The sequence below is a fragment of the Corythoichthys intestinalis genome, chromosome 2, assembly GCF_030265065.1.
Source record: "Corythoichthys intestinalis isolate RoL2023-P3 chromosome 2, ASM3026506v1, whole genome shotgun sequence".
Taxonomy (NCBI): Eukaryota; Metazoa; Chordata; class Actinopteri; order Syngnathiformes; family Syngnathidae; genus Corythoichthys; species Corythoichthys intestinalis.
The window spans coordinates 54,427,964-54,444,394 of NC_080396.1; the positions used below are offsets into that span (position 1 = coordinate 54,427,964).

Here is a 16,431-nt window from a genome sequence, read left to right on the forward strand (position 1 = left end):
CGCAAAATCAGCTGAATCCTTAGTACTTCGCATACAACAGTACGGCTGTATAGTGAAGAGGACTCGTTCCTTCGTACACTTCACATCGCCCTCTTCCTCAGTGCAACACCAAAGCCGGAAGTCTGTCATTTTCGTAGCGCGGGATTTAAAAAATTGAATAAATTTATCGATCACTTCTTCACACATCCAAGTGGTCCATTTCATTCAAGAGCATAAAATACCGCGTTTATTATGAAATAAACATGCTTTTCCGTGTCACAGACACTTTAAGCAAGCAACGTAGCTCAACTTCAAGTTGTACACATACAAGTTTAACCATTAATACGTTTCTTCTGAAACCGCCAAATTTTGTGAAATGTAGCCCTAATTTAATCAACTCACCAAGTGAATTTCTTTCCACAAAGCAATAAATCTAGGTGACGTTGCCTGGTCCTATCTCTAGCCTAAAAAAAAAATCCTGGCAAGTGATCAGACTTAAAGTTTCTTGCTATAACTCACAGATTCAGCAAATGTTTTCAGGCAATGCACATGTTTTCAGGACCTAGTATTTCATGTACATTTAGAAACAAATCCACAAAAAGACTGGAGTGTCCATTTAATAATGAGTTAAGGAACACAGACCCGATCTACTTAAGTAGTTGGTGGGGCAATACAGCACATTTGGAGTGGGACAAAAGATCATAAAAGGAGGGATTAAATCAAGTATGTTCTTTACAAATATAAAATAAAACATGTTTTCATTGTCATAACATTCCATTTGGTTAAAAAAAAAAATCCAATAAAGTAAAATTAACCAACCATAGTAAAATGGAATTCTATTTCTACACTGTAAATTGTTTTTTCCTGTACAATGAACTTGACAAAAATAAAGATCCAGCTGTACTGCACACTGTAGCTGAAAAACATCAGATAAATCGTGAAGGGTATACACATTATGATGTCCTCTGGTTATCAGTAGGAAGCTTATGTTCTCTAAATTACCAAAAATACATTTTCATTTATTCATCAAAATTATCATGGCAAAACAATAATAACTTTTTAGTGGAGCACATTCAGAGCATGTTTGTTTTGGGATTGTGATTTGTTGTTTTGAGCAGATTACACTGATGTTGGTGGAAATTGTTCAGTCGTAATGTCCGTAACTTCAAACTAAATTCTAGTGAGCTGAAATGGATGTCTACATTTCCGGAAAATCCTCCCGTTGAGGATAGATAACAAGTCCGTTCGCGTCTTTGAGACAAGAGAAGGCATTTGTCGGAATCTTCTCTGGCACCAACAGGTTATTTTCTAAGTGGACTGAAGCCAATGTGGAACCAGATTTACGGGGATGACACAGTTCCCACCGCCTCATCAGTCTAAAAACGAAACACACAAACCGAATGATACTAAAACAAATTACAAGTACCGAGTTATAATTGACACAACCTAACCCTAAACATTTTTCTTTGCTGAAAAAGAAGCCCAAGTCGATCAGACTTTCTATTGTCGCAGATAAGGGTTAAAACAAAATGATGAAATTGGAAACCCACTCACCTGATATAGTTGTTGTCCAACCTTAATACTTGTAAGTTTTTAAACTGTCGCACCCAATGAGGAACCTCCCCGAGATGGTTGTCATCCAACAGGAGCTCAACAAGCGAGCGGAACATTCCAACAAAAGACCCCCGCTCAATCCCCTCATTCCTCAAGAAATTGTGAGATAAACGAAGTGACTGCAGGCCTGGTCTCAGGTGGCGAAAGGTAAGCGGGGGGATGTGACTGAGGTTGTTATGTTCCAGGTTCAGTTTTAGGAGACGGCGAGGCAGGTTTATGGGGACAGATGTCAGATGATTGGAAGAGAGGTCCAAGACTTCAAGTCTTCTGTGAAAAAACAGTCAATCAGTTGTTAATCTCTCAGATCAGTAAAGACAATACTACTAACAATAATAACAACAGACGTGGCATGGCATACAAATGGCAAACACATTGCTGTCAAAACATGACTTGGGTCTTTTTTTTTTTTAAATCTCCTAAAATATAGGGACAACACTATTTGTAAATAACAATTCAGAAGAGTGAAGTGCACCCGATTTGTATTCACAATCTTTGCCAGGAGGCTCAGCCGTGGTCCAGACACTGCTCAGAGTGCCACATGTTATTAATAAGCAGTAAACCACTTATCTAACGACTACCATCCTACCCTTGGCATCGTGTGTAGACACATACACACAGACACACGAATGTAAATACAGACACAAACATGAAGAGAAATATTCTGGTACAGTCATGATTTGAACAAGATTGTGTATACACTGTAGTTAATATAGGTTCTTGAGTCTCTAGCTGATGTGTGAATAAACTGAACTAAAACTGAAAATAATAGATCAGTTGCTGGACCCTATTCCAGCTAACTACGAACTGTAGGCGAGGTAGGGACTCACTTGGTTGACATCCAATTGCATGGCACATGTAGACAAACAACAATATACTCACGCATACCTGTGACAATTTGGAGTGTTCAATTAGCCTACATCGTGTGTTTTTGGGATCTGAGAGGAAACTGGAGAACCCAGACAAAACCCACATTGGTACAGGGTTAACATTCAAACTCCACACAAGAAGGCCAGAGCCCGGGTTTGAATCCTTGATCTCAGAACTTGGAGGCAATTGTGGTAACCACTTAACCACCATGCAGCCTTTAAATTTCATTAATTACTGAATTACTTCTTTTACTCATGCCAGACTTTATACGCTTGTATCTGCCTCACTTACACTTTGAGAAATGACCCTGATTTTTTTGAAAAAAAAAAAAAAAGAGAGAGGGAGGGAGAGAGAGAGAGAGAGAGAGAGAGAGAGAGAGAGAGAGAGAGAGAGAGAGAGAGAGAGAGAGAGAGAGAGAGAGAGAGACTTAATTTGGGGACCAGATAAGTATGAGTTCTGCTATGGACTATTGTATGAAAATTTTCAATTTTTTGCTGGTTCACTTCATGAACATTTGTCAGCGCTGTTTACGTGGGCAATGAACCCTGTGCCTCTGACTGCCTCGTGGCACATTATGTGCAAATGTTGTCGTGGCTTCGTTGAAGCACAAGTTGGTGGAGCTGGAAGGAAGAAGTCAAAAACACTAAAAATTGAAAAACACCGCACAAGTCAGTCGAAGGAGAGTAACTTTCTAAGATAGGAGCATAAGAAACCACATTATTGACAAAGAGCCAACCAAAAGTGAACAAACATTGGAATCTAAATGCACACAGGCTAATGACAGGACAAGAAACAGTTGGAGAAGACGCCCGGAAAAAGAAAAAGCCGATTGGCTGACGCAAAAAAAGCAGAGCTGACGAGACTAGGAGGTGGCCATGACACAACAAGCAGAAATGGAAGGCATCAATGCAAGACTGTCTTTAAGCAACGCAGTTCATTATACTCTAAACGCAACAGGGCCTTGGGTTTGATCGTCGTTGTTTTTCTTTTGGAGTTACAAATGTTTATTGTGCTCATAAAATCTAGTATTCTGACCTATTTTCATTTCTTGGGTGGTTGGGTATATTTTCCTATTTAATGTCAAAGCAAAAAGAGTTTAACTATCTCGATCTTAATGGACCCGATGATTCTTGGATGCATTGTTATGAAAGTAATATGCTAACAATGCCCCCTCATTGATGAAGTAAAACTTTTCTTTTGTTTTTGCACTTTGTTAAATAAACATTTACGGTATTTTCCGCTCTATAAGGTACATCGAAGTATAAGGCATACCTTAAATGGCTTGAACGAATGGCCAATTGAAAAATATTTTTCTTATATAGGGTGCACCACATTATTAGGCGCAGTAGTAGTAGTAGTAACAGTAGTAGTAAGCCTGTCGCGATATGCAATAATTCCATTTATCGCACGGTAAATGAAAATGAAGGCGGTAATTTTGCGGCTGCAATTCATCGCCTCACATGCTTGCGTGCTTGCGTGCTTGCGTGCGTGCGTGCGTGCGTGCGCGCAGCAGATGTGCGGCGGACGTGCTGTTAAAAGTTTGGCTTCCTTGTTACCAACAGCGCAATATGCTGTAATGAGGTTTCACTCTGTTTTATTGACTTCTGGGTATGTTCATTTTACACATTTGAACCTAGCCTAAGGCTACGTTCATACTACAGGTCTTAATGCATGAATCCGATTTTTTCGTGTTTTTCCGACTCGAGTAAGGCATTAACTTGACGGTCTGAACGTGACAAGTCGCATTGAACTGGACCTTTTCAAATCCGATCTGGGTCACTTTCATATGTGGTCTAAATCCGATCTGGGCCACATTTTTCCAGAATGTGGCTGGCGGTCTGAACTTTCAAGTCTCCCGAATCGGAATTCATGCAGCAATGATATCAGCAAAGTGAAAACATCAGGCAGGACGGGAGCAATGTAGCTGTGCATTAGCTTCTAGCTTGAACTCTGCTTTTATGTCTGTTATTTGTGTCATCTTTTTGGAAATCAAAATATGATCACACTGGAATGACATACAGCTAGCATGTGTCATTTGTTTTGATGCTTCTGCGCATGCGGTCACTTTGCTGAGCGCATCTCGGACTGTGAATTAGTGCGTATGCGTGACACTTGAACGGGCTCCATGGACAAAGGCAGTCTGAACGGGCACACCAGAAAACCAGTCATGACAAAAAAATCGGATTTGTGCATTAAGACCTGCAGTATGACTTCACTAAGTAACCTTAGTGAAGCCAAATTTTTGTTACTACTACTTAATTAATTATTTTTTTCTCTGTTGTTGAAGTGCAATTGTTTGTGTTAGTACAACTTTATACCTCTGTGCCTAAATGCTTAAGTTACTGAAGTGCAATTTTATCTTTCCATGAAAAAGACATTTTATTTATTCTGTGTTTCTGTGCGGTATTGATATTGTTGTTTTTTTCTTAAATGAGGCATGGTCTATTGTTTTTAGTTGGGATTTCTTAAAAAGTATTTTTGAATTTAAGAGTAAACGTTTATTGCGTTTAAATGGGTGTACTTTATATAACTTACTATTATTAATATACAGTATACTGTATTCTTACTGTGTTATTGTAAATTGGTTAAGAAAAAAATTGGGGGTTGGGGGGCAATAATATACTGCATATCGCAATAATTTATGAGAAAATTTATCGTAGTAGTACTGGTTGGGGTTGCGTTAACCGTCCACTAGATAAAGCTGCGCTAAAGGGAATGTCATGCCATGGTTAAGAAATAATAATCCATATATGAGGCACATCGGATGATAAGACGCACTGTCGGGTTTTGAGGAAATTGAAGGGTTTTAGGTGCGCCGTGTTGTGCAGAAAATACGGTACTTGTGAGCATTGGAAGCTGTTTATTATGGATTCAGCCTGTGTCATTGTTAAAAACCCTGTCATGTGAGTAAAGAAATTTGTTTCTAAATACATTATACATGTTTGATGAAAAACAAGTACAGAGGCTGATAATCTGTCATACTTAATTGTGGAGCAATAGTGTTAAACCCCCTTTTTGGGGGGGAGGGCGTACTTGGTCATAAACTAAGCTAAGCTACAGTATCAGTACTTCAATCACATCAGCAGCCCAAATGTGGCGTGCAGTTAGCTAGATATCTATGGTTACAATGTGAAAGCGCATCCCTCCTTTGGATATCCCACTTTAGAGTGTCTCATTATTGTGGTGTGGAAAAGCCAAATGACTCCCTGTGAGATATATTCTGGCTACTTTCTAAAAGCACATACACTGCATGTTTGCAGTTCCAAGATGTTATTTACAGTATGTGATTGAAATTTGTAAGTTGAGCATCGTGATTAGAAAGAATTTAGTGAGAAGAACACCTGGATATTGCACAATATGACACTTCACATAATGTAATTCAAATTTGGCAGATTGGCTACCAACAATATATTTGTGGTTTCAAATCTAGATGAACTTTGTGTTTTTGATTTCAAACGTATGCCATATACCTTTGTTCATTTTTGCATTTGTTTCAATATAGTCCGCAATCTCTCAAAAAGTGCCTGACTGTCCTTTTCTTTTCTTTTTTTTTTCAGTTTAGGTTTTGCACACTCTTCATCTCTTTCAGAAGCTCCCACTGTGGTTCAGAAGAAACCCAGGGAGCAAAGGAAAAACCCACAGGAATTAACTATATTTATAGACAACCCTCTCGCACACCCTCGCAAACACATTGAGACATGCAATTGCCCTGCTCACACGGCTGCTCATGTCTGCACACATGCTCAGCATTTAGTATGAGAATCTGTAACTGTATGTGTACGCAAGGGAAAGAAGAACATATTTCATAATGACTGACACTGATGAAGGGAATACGAAAGGAACTAACGTGAGAAGTAATTTGTATTTTATTGTGTATGGGGGGCATGAGTTTCTACGTATGCGCAACATTGCCAGATTTATTGAGGCTGACGTAAAGAATAGAAAGTGATCTGAGTATTTATTTGGATGGAAGTTTATCTGCAACAAGTTTAAACGGCTATCAGCTTCACAGTGGTATGAAAAAGTATATGAACCTTTTGGAATTTCTCACATTTCTGCATAAAATCACCATCAAATGTGATCTTTGTCAAAATCACACAAATGAAAAAACACTGTCTGCTTTAACTAAAACCACCCAAACATTTACAGGTTTTCATATTTTAATGAGGAATACCATGCAAACAATGACAGAAGGGAGAAAAATAAGTGAACCATCACATTTAATATTTTGTGCCCCCCCCCCCCCTTTGGCAGTAATAACTTTATTCAGACGCTTCTGTAGCTGCAGATCAGTCAGGAACATCGATCAGGACTTGGCCCATTCTTCTCTATAAAACTGCTGTAGTTCAGTCAGAGTCCTGGTATGTCTGGCATGAATCGCTGTCTTTAGTTCATGCCACAGCATCTCAATGGAGTTCAATTCTGGACTTTGACTTGACCACTCCAGAGCGTGTATTTTGTTCTATTGAAACCATTCTGAAGTTGATTTACTTCTGTGTTTTGGATCATTGTCTTGTTGCAGCATCCATCCTCTTTTTAGCTTCAACTGTCTGACTGGCGGCCTCAAGTTTTCCTGCAAAACATCCTGATAATTTTTTGAATTCATTCTTCCATTAATGATTGCAAGTTGTCCAGACCCTGAGGCAGCAAAACAGCCCCAAATCATGATGCTCCCTCCACCATGCTTCACGGTGGGGATGAGGTGTTGATATTGGTGAGCTGTTCCATTTTTCCTCCACGCATAACATTGTGTGTTACTCCCAAATAATTCAACTTTGGTTTTATAAGTCCACAAAATATTTAGCAAAAACGTCTGTGGAGTGTCCAAGTGCCTTTTTGCGAACATTAAACGAGCAACAATGTTTTTTTTTTTAGAAACAGTGGCTTGCTCTGTGGAGTCCTTCCACGAACACCATTCTTGGCCATACACACATGCAGTTGATGTGTGCACAGAGATAGAAGACTGTGTCAGTGATTTCCTTAAGTCTGTAGAAGACAGTCTAAGGTTCTTTTTTTACCTTTCTGAGTATTCTGCACTGAACTCTTGGCGTCATCTTTGGTGGACAGCCACTCCTTGGGAGGGAAGCAACTAGAGGCGTGCGACATTTCGGATTCTTAGATTATTCGTGATTCGGCCGTGGAAGAGTCGAGAACGATTCACAAACATCCAAATTCCGATTATTTAATTATACCAGGTAAAGCGGAACTAAAACACAGTCAGCACGGTCTTCGGTACGTAATGAGGAACGGACCGAGAGTAAATATCATGTTCATCTCATGCGGCTAGACATGAGTTGAACAAACAAAAACAATCATACCTGACTGCGGCCGATAGCCGCTACAAACAACGCCCATTTGCTAGTTGCTACAAACATACGGCCACATAATGCTACGGTAGATATGACATATTGAACTAGATGCGAAATGACAGACGACGGCGGCGTTACAAAATGTATAGAGAACTAGATGCGATATGACAGACCTGCCAGCGTTAGTAAACAGCAGCCATCTTTAAGCAGTAGACTTCTCTGGAAGGCTCTGTTGTAGCGAACCTGATTAACTTTTTATCTAAAATACTCCTAAATTGGCAAAATCTTGACTTGAATCAGCTTTAAATGATGAAAGTTTTAAAACTTTTACATGTCGAAAGTAGACAGAAGGGAAATTATAGAATAACGGGAGAAATTTTAACAACTATAACGGTTGATTCACAACATTAAATTAATTGAATGTAGTTTAAAGCTGCTGATACAGAATGGGGACTTGAGTATTTTATTTATTATTTTGAACTGTTAACTTGATACTGAAATAGTAGTTTGGTTTAGCCTGAGAGGATTTTTGAACAATTTTGGAATTAATGTACGAACATTAAAAGCGGGGGGAGTGCATCAATAATCGACTTATAATTGAATCGTAGCCTCTGAATCGTAATCGTAATTGAATCGTTAGGTACCCCCAGATTCCCACCTCTACAAGCAACAGTGCTAAACTCTCTCCATTTATAGACAACCTCTCTCACTGTCGATTGATGACAGCAACCATCTGATGACAGATGGTTTTGTATCCTTTCCCAGCTTAAAAGAAATCAACATTTCTTGATCGCAGGTCTTCAGACAGCTCTTATGACTAAGCCATGATGCACATCAGACAATGCTTCTCATCAAGACAATTCTTACCAGGTGTGTGTTTTATAGTGGGCAGAGCCTGACTTAAATTGTTTGGTAAAAATTGGTTTCAATTGCTCTTTAGGTCCCCTTAAGCAGAGGGTTCACAGGGTGGTTTTAGTTAAAGCAGACACTGTTTTTACATCTGTGTGATTTTGATAAAGATCAGATCACATTTGATGGTGATTTTATGCAGAAATGTGAGGAATTCCAAAAGGTTCAGATACTTTTTCATATCACTGTACCTAAATCAAAATACATATTGTTTTTAATAATGACATTTCATAGAGACACAGACCTACCTTCTTGTGACTGAGGCAAGAACTACAGTGTGCTGTATCTTGTGCGCAGTGAAATATCTTTAGGTGTGCCATGGAACATTACACAAGCTGCCATATTTGGTCTGAAAATGATGAGTGATTTACTATAAATATTGTAATTTGTTTTTAATCTTTCTATCCTAGCCACAAATAGTGATTGAAACCTAAAATGCTCTTACACAAGATGACAGAAGGTAAAATTACCTGTGTAGCTGTTTGCGATATGTACTCTATTTTCTACATTTTTTTTTTTTTTTTGATATGAACGTATTTGCCATAACTTATCAAAGGTTGGGAAGCCCTGGAGATGTGATTGGATAGACCTACCTCAGGCGGTTCCAGACATCTTGGGCAAGGCCTTTGTTACTCAGGAGGTTGTGACTCAGGTCAAGCATTTTCAAATGACTGCAACCCCTCAGTGCCTCTGCCGTCACCTTCTCTATCAGATTTTCCTCCATTTCTAAGGTCTAGGAAGGAAGGAACAAAGGAAGTTGATTAAGTACCATTTATGAGTGTATGTTGGTTGAACTTTTTAAAATAAAAAGACTGCATGTTGTTGTGCAATCAATGCACCTGCAGAGAGCGGGGAAGGCCCTGCGGGAGCAAGCGGAACTTATTGTTCTCCAGTTTGAGGTGAAGAAGTCTCTTGAGGGGTTTAAATGCTTGAGGTGACACAACACTGTCATGGAGACTGTTCCCTTCCAGTTCCAGGTTCAACAGGTTCATCAACCCTAAAGGCAGTAAGCCTGTCATTAAACCAGTTTGCATATAGTATCTTGTTTGTCCTTGAATGTAGACTCAGAATGTCTACCTGTGAAACAATGCGAGGAGAGGGTTTGGAGCTTGTTGCTGTTTACGCTCAGTTCTTCAAGAGACGGAGGCAGAGTCGGGATCATTGTGAGCTGGTTCCCATCTAAGTTCAGCTTTTTCAGAGAGGTCAAGTTCTAAAGAGCACACATCAAAAAGAGCAGAGAAATGGCCAAAGAACAAAATAGACGCTTGTCCTAAACTCCATCATTTTCATCCTGAAGATGGAATTACAGAGTTCAAATAAATGAGCATAGAGAAAGAAGGCCAAATAACTGTGCAAGTCTCCTATATCATCTATCATGTTGTATTTTTGGTACAGCCTATCAATGTGGCATTGAGCGAAAGCCGCTGTGGTTGATGCATGTCATCTAAAAGCTGTGGACTGGATCCCTTGCAGTGTCCCTCGAGCCAGTCCATCAGCCCTCTGTCATTACTGTGATGTGAGCGTTAGGGGAAAAAAGAAAAAAAAAGTCCCCTAAAAATAATTTCCTACCCTCCACGTCATTGGGTGCAGCAGTTTTCATCAAATCCATGCAGCCAATCACATCAAAATGCTTTGACTGTGGTGTGTAATGATTGGTCAGAGCGCAGTAGGCCGCTTCAGTGTGGTCAAGATCTTTGTGTGCGTTTGGCCTGTGGTCAATTTGAGGTAAGACCGAAAGCTATTCTTAGAAAGGATGAGTTAATGTGATTCCCAGCACTGACTCTTAAATTATTGTAATGATAGAGGATTAAGGCTGCCTTTTATTTTAATTAGACGCAAGGGCCTTTTTGAATTTCACATCAATGAAATACATTGAAAACTTACTTATATGTAACAAGATGCCAATCCTATGCTTAAATAACTTAATCAGAATGCTATATGTGTTATCTTCCTTTTGGTGTGGTTTTAGAACAACTGTTTCCTCCCTTTGGCTTGAAAGTATTGGAAGTGGTAGAGAGATACATCATTACTCGCCTCCTTATGACACTAGGTACATGGACATTTTTTGTGGGTGGATCAATTTGACTGGAAAGATGCGTAGGTAAAAGGCTACTCACAGACAGTGGGTTTCGGCTGAATGAATCATCATCCAGTTGGTTTTTACTAAGGTCCAGGTCTTCTAGGTTTGGCAGGCCAGAGAAAATGTCTGGAGGAATGGTTCTGATGTTGTTCTCTTGGTGAAACAAAGACGAAGGACAATGAGCATGTGATACAGCGGCAAATGCATAATGAAGAAGAAAGTCTTTGAACACCTGGCCATTAAACCTCCAGGAATGGAAAATACTGAGTTAGTCTACTCCTTCAAGCTAGAATGGCTAAATCATATGATGTGTGAGTTACTTTGTTGGGACTGGTAAGTATACTTTTAAAATTCAACAGTACACATTGACTACTGGTCATGACTTTATCAACCCTAGTGGACCTTCCTCTTTTGTGGGGGCCAAGTGGTAATTGCCCAAAACAGCTGATGATCTTGAGGTATACGACTGAAGGTGTGTCCAGAAATTCTCACATCACACTTTGTTCAGCTGTGTCTCACTCTTGTATTGTTTTTATATAAAGTGAGGTCTCTTGGATCTGTTGATGACTGTGGGGTGATACATTCCGTGCTTTGCCTTTGGTGCCCTTCTTTAAACCATTCTGACATGGTGCAGGGTGGGGGGTTCCATTGAGATAGATAGAAAAATACAATGGACTTTTAGATTCCTTGACGAACCTAACATGTTTTGGAATGTGAGAGGGATCAAAATTCACACAAACACGGGGAAATGTGAAAACATCAAATGGGAACATCAAAGCCAAAATTTGAAAAGTAAACCAGTGAACCCTAAGGTAGATGTGCGATCCATTTGTTAAATATGCTGCCAAATATGTGAGCCGTCTATCTGAACCAGACGGGGGAAATGGTCATATTGCCACAAGCCAAACATAGCAGCCCATTTTGGTTTAATATTGACTGACGTGACATTTGCCAACAAATATCAATGGGCGGTGTCTGTAGTTAATCTATCAAGCCCAAAACCTGACGAAAGAAGCAATGTACATTCACGTACATGAGCAGAATGGTTTAACGACCCATCTGTAATTTGAAGCGACACACCTGCCACATCCAATTTCGTGGCCTCCAGGTTGTAGATGATTGGCAGGTGAGTCATGCTGACATCCCTGCAGCTGATTTCACTCTTGTCAGTCAGACACTGACCAAGGGAAGACTCCGGTGAACTGCTGGTTGATTCAGTCTGGTGGCTGGTAGCTTGACTTGCCTCTTCCTCTCCCCGCTCCTTCCCCTTGCTCTCCTCCTTATTCTCTTCTTCTGCTCCCTCCTCCTCCTCCTCCTCCTCTTCCTGACATAAACAAATAAAGAACAGTTAATTTGTACCCTTCATCATTGAACATAAACCACAGTTCCATTCAAAAAATTTGACCATAACCTCTTCTTCCTCCTCTTCTTCCTCTTCCTCATCATCGTCATCATCATCGTCATCTTCATCGTCATCTTCATCGTCGTCATCATCATCATCATCTTCTTCCTCCTTCCCCAGTGCTTTCTCTTGATCCAAAAGTTGCTTCTTCTCACCATGAAGCTGCTTCAGTATAGCCATTAATGTACTGCTCTCATCTTCTCCTTTCTTGTTCATTCTCCAACCCGCCAGGGGTCGCCCCAAACCTGCCTGACAATAAAGCAGTATTTGCCAATCTGGATGAGCCAAGGTACTAATAGAAAATTCCCAAGCAGACTGCCAGACAAACACAAAAAATACATTAATCATCCTAGATATGGGCATTTTCTGTCCCCCAAATTTAGTTTCAAATAATCCTTTCACGTCATACATTTCTGGTCTAAATTAGTTGTCTTGAAGGGAAACAAATTCAACATGATAAATTAATAATACATAAATAAATAAATTCATCAGAGCTTTGTTGGCATGTTTTTATTGGTTTTGTCCCCTTTAAAGTAATTAAAGAGTATATTTCTTTATTTTCTTTTTTTTTTTATCACTAGCATATTCTAAATAATAAAAATTCAACTCTCAAGCTGTGTTTCTCAACATTTGTGAAACTCACTAACACTGTTCAGCTATCTAGAAAATTGGTCCCTATACTCTTTATACCAGTTACACACCAACGTTATTGCACATGGAAAATAGATTTGAGAAAAGAAAAGGAAACAAAAATTCAAACCTTAGGTTTTTTTTTTTAATTTTTAAACATCAAAACATTATATAATATATGGCTTCCTATCTAGGGATGGCCCAAATAATGAAATAATTATTTTCCCTAGTCTCAATATTTTTCATAAATTCATTCTTCTAGTTGCATGGAAATCTGTTATTAGGGGAAAGAAGTAATAAATATACTGTATCTACTGCCATCTAGTGGAAGATGTCGGTCGAGATTGCCAGTCACTTCCTGTCATTATATGTCACTGGCATCGAAAGTTGAGGAGTGATCAATATCCGTCGCAAATAATTAAATAACTTTCAAAGTTTGGGGCAAGTCCATTCCGTTATAAGAACAATAATACACAACATATTGTTGGATAGCCATTTTCGTGAGAGAGAGCAAGTCTACCTCACAGTTAGTCTACAGAAATGACCTGAACTAGTTAGTAGCATGTCTTACTATTCTATATGCAAAGGAGTCCACTTTGGCTGCGTGTTTTCGCCTCCACCAGGCCTCTCTCCTTTTTCTATCAATCTTCAGAGTTTGGGGTTCCTGGTGCTGCTCTTCTGTCTGCAACGAATAGCTGTCTCCTCTTTCATTACCTTGAAAAAATATATAGGGCAGAAAATACTCAGGTGACTTGAAGTTCCGCTCTGAGACGCCCAATTTGGCCAATTTTCAAAATTGTCCGATATGCCTGTGTGATACATCATTGGAAAGCTTAAAATCTGGGGGAAGAAAATTTTTGAACAGGGGGGCATTTAAATAAAATAAATAAATAAAATAAACAGTGAAACCCTATCTAAAGGTGAAAGAATGAAAGAGCAGAATTAAAGACGCTATGCCTTTAACGAGATATTATCGCATACTTACCTTGTTTCGATCCAAAAACTCCATGTAGCATGTATCACCAGGTGTCAAGACACTGCTATGAATGGCCAAAGCTGGGTTTTGGGGGGATTTTATGGGTGAAACATGGTAATATAACAAGGGTCGCAATGCAGAAATTGCAGACATCAAGGAGTGGTAGAGATTTTCATTTTCATAAATTTACCCTTTTAAACGTATTTTTTTTTTAATTTTTTTTTTTGGGGGGGATCGATTATTTATCATCTAACATATCGGAGAAAATGCGACAGTAACAAAAAAAAATACAACTAAGCGATAGTTATGAGGTAGATATGTGACTTTGTTACAGACACCATTTTTTTCATTGTGACGTAATTTGTTTAAAAGTTTAAAATATGTGAGTGATTTTTTTTTTTTTTCTAAACAAAGTATTAGTCATCAATTAATGATTCTAAGCTAAAAATGACAGACATTTTGAATAATCAATTAATTACCTTCGTTTTATGGCTGGGTTGAAACAAAAGCGGTTGCGCGATGTCTGTAAATGGGGGTTTCCAGGGTAAAACGGACAAATTAAAAATAGTTCAGGGGCTTAATGCGCCATGAATCTGCAATGGCAGTGTACAGACATATTGTTCTATCAAACAAAACAGTTATTTTGGATTAAAATACAGCAGTTTATTTTAAAGAGGAGTGCAAGAGCAGAAACTGCTTTTTCAGTCTTGTCTGTGTTTTCCGCCATATATTGCTGTTTTTACACATTATTTTTAGCTCATTCATTGCAACTGAATTGAACAATAGGCTAATCCAGATCTTACCTGCAAGAAAAGACGCAGCAGAATCTTGTAATGTCATCCATGTATGAATGTCACGTTCTTCGGATGATGTTTTTTCTAATTCATGAGAATGGGGTTGCAGCTCTGCATCTTTGTCAAGTGGCATGCTTTGTCCAGCTAAAAATGTGCCACTCAGCCAAATTAGCACTACCCATGACTGTGGTGGCATTGTTGAATGTTCCCTATATTCCACTTATTTCAGCTGTAGTTCCCAAAACAAAGACCAAAAATAAAAGAATGGAACAGCCAAAGACAGATAAATATTTGGGGGGGGAAAAATCCCAGAATTTGAGATGATGGACCCACCAGGTAAAACTGAAGCGTCTCTACTGTGGTTCCCTATACAGCAGTTTTTCCTAACTCAATGACTCTTGCATGTACAAGAGAACAAGATTGGAAGGAGTAGGCTCATGTTGTATTTGGAGAAGTAAAAAATATCTCACATTGTTAATAGAGGCCCATGTTCGACCAAGCAAGATATACACAGACCCGCCCTACTCCCCCTCGTCTCTTCTTCCTCCCAACTGTCTGCCTAACACTTGCTAAAAGCAGACAGTTGACACAGAGGTAAGACATGCAGTACATAGCTACTGTATGTTCATTCTATGGGAATTATTTATCCATTACATCATTTGGTTTAACACCTGGAAAAAGCAGTGTTGTGTTTTCCGTCTGGATATTGACATACAAGGTGTGCAGTATCCTTGTATTCGGTCTTTTCCCAGAAGAGGTGTAGGTGTGTGTGCATACGCGTGGGTGCATATGTACTTTGTATGTGTGTGTGTGTGTGTGTGTGTGTATTGGCGAGGTCAGGCCAAAGTCAACCTTGTTTAGCCATGCTGCACTAACATCTATGTATGAAAACAAACACGAGTATGCAGAAATGAACGAGACAATCTTTATGTTCCGAAGACATGTACACAGACACTGTATTTGCGTGCGTATTTTGCACGTATTTTAACTTTAGGCTGCATTAACTCATCATACTTGGCAGGTGCCAACAGGTGGGTACTTTCACTGTAGGTTGACAACCACCCACAGCCATACCATTCTGTCTCTCTAACAGATTGTTAACACTTGTTTTAAAAAGTGCATTAACCAGGGTCCTGTGCTGGAGACAAATGGCCAAAAGCAGAGGTAGTATAGAGGGGAGGGTCATTATGAGGGCCGTAAACTGACAGCTCCATTGACCAAATTGGCACATGAACGCCTTTCAACAAGTGATACTGAATTTCGTTGCCTGAAAAGCATTCTTAATGAAAAATATAAGCCTGCTTCAAGTGCAATGTAATATGTTCTAGTATATACTTATATACACAGAACAGGCCAAAGGTTTGGACATACCTCATCATTTGTGCATTTTCTATATTTCCACTAATATTTACATTGTAAATTCTCTCTGAAGATATCAAAACTATGAATGAACATGTGGAATTATGTACTTTGCAAAAAAAGTGAAATAACAGAAAACAGGTTTTATATTTTCTTCAAGTATCCACGCTTTGCTCTTATTTTTTTCACACTTTTGACCCTCTCCTATTGAACTTCAAGATGCAGACACCTGAAAAGGTTTTCGCTTCACAGGTATGCCTTATCACGGTTAATAAGTGGAATTTGTTGCCTTTTCAATGGGGGTTGGGACCATCATTTGGATTGCATTGTATGAGGTGTGTCCAAACTTTTGGCCTGTACTGTATGCATGTAAATATACTATTGGTAAATCTAAAATGTTTGGGACTGCAGTGCTGTCAATTTAAAACAAAAAAAGGTCTAGAACTCAGGGTATCATTTTTGTGTTTATATGCAATACATTACACCTCAAATGTACTGTATATAGGTTCGCA

The 16,431-nt window shown here is 39.1% G+C and overlaps 1 protein-coding gene across 1 annotated transcript; it reads right to left on the reverse strand.

Annotated features, from left to right (window-relative positions):
* Positions 1 to 856: 856 nt before the first annotated feature.
* si:dkey-32e6.6 (extracellular matrix protein 2) lies at positions 857 to 14,756 on the reverse strand. The gene is made up of 10 exons (XM_057856610.1): positions 14,570 to 14,756; positions 13,362 to 13,504; positions 12,170 to 12,409; positions 11,839 to 12,082; positions 10,796 to 10,911; positions 9,756 to 9,888; positions 9,518 to 9,675; positions 9,272 to 9,411; positions 1,534 to 1,860; positions 857 to 1,355 (listed from the first exon to the last, which is right to left on the reverse strand). Exons 1-10 carry the CDS (start codon positions 14,754 to 14,756, stop codon positions 1,178 to 1,180), a joined length of 1,866 nt encoding a protein of 621 aa, XP_057712593.1. The 3' UTR covers positions 857 to 1,177.
* Positions 14,757 to 16,431: the final 1,675 nt, after the last annotated feature.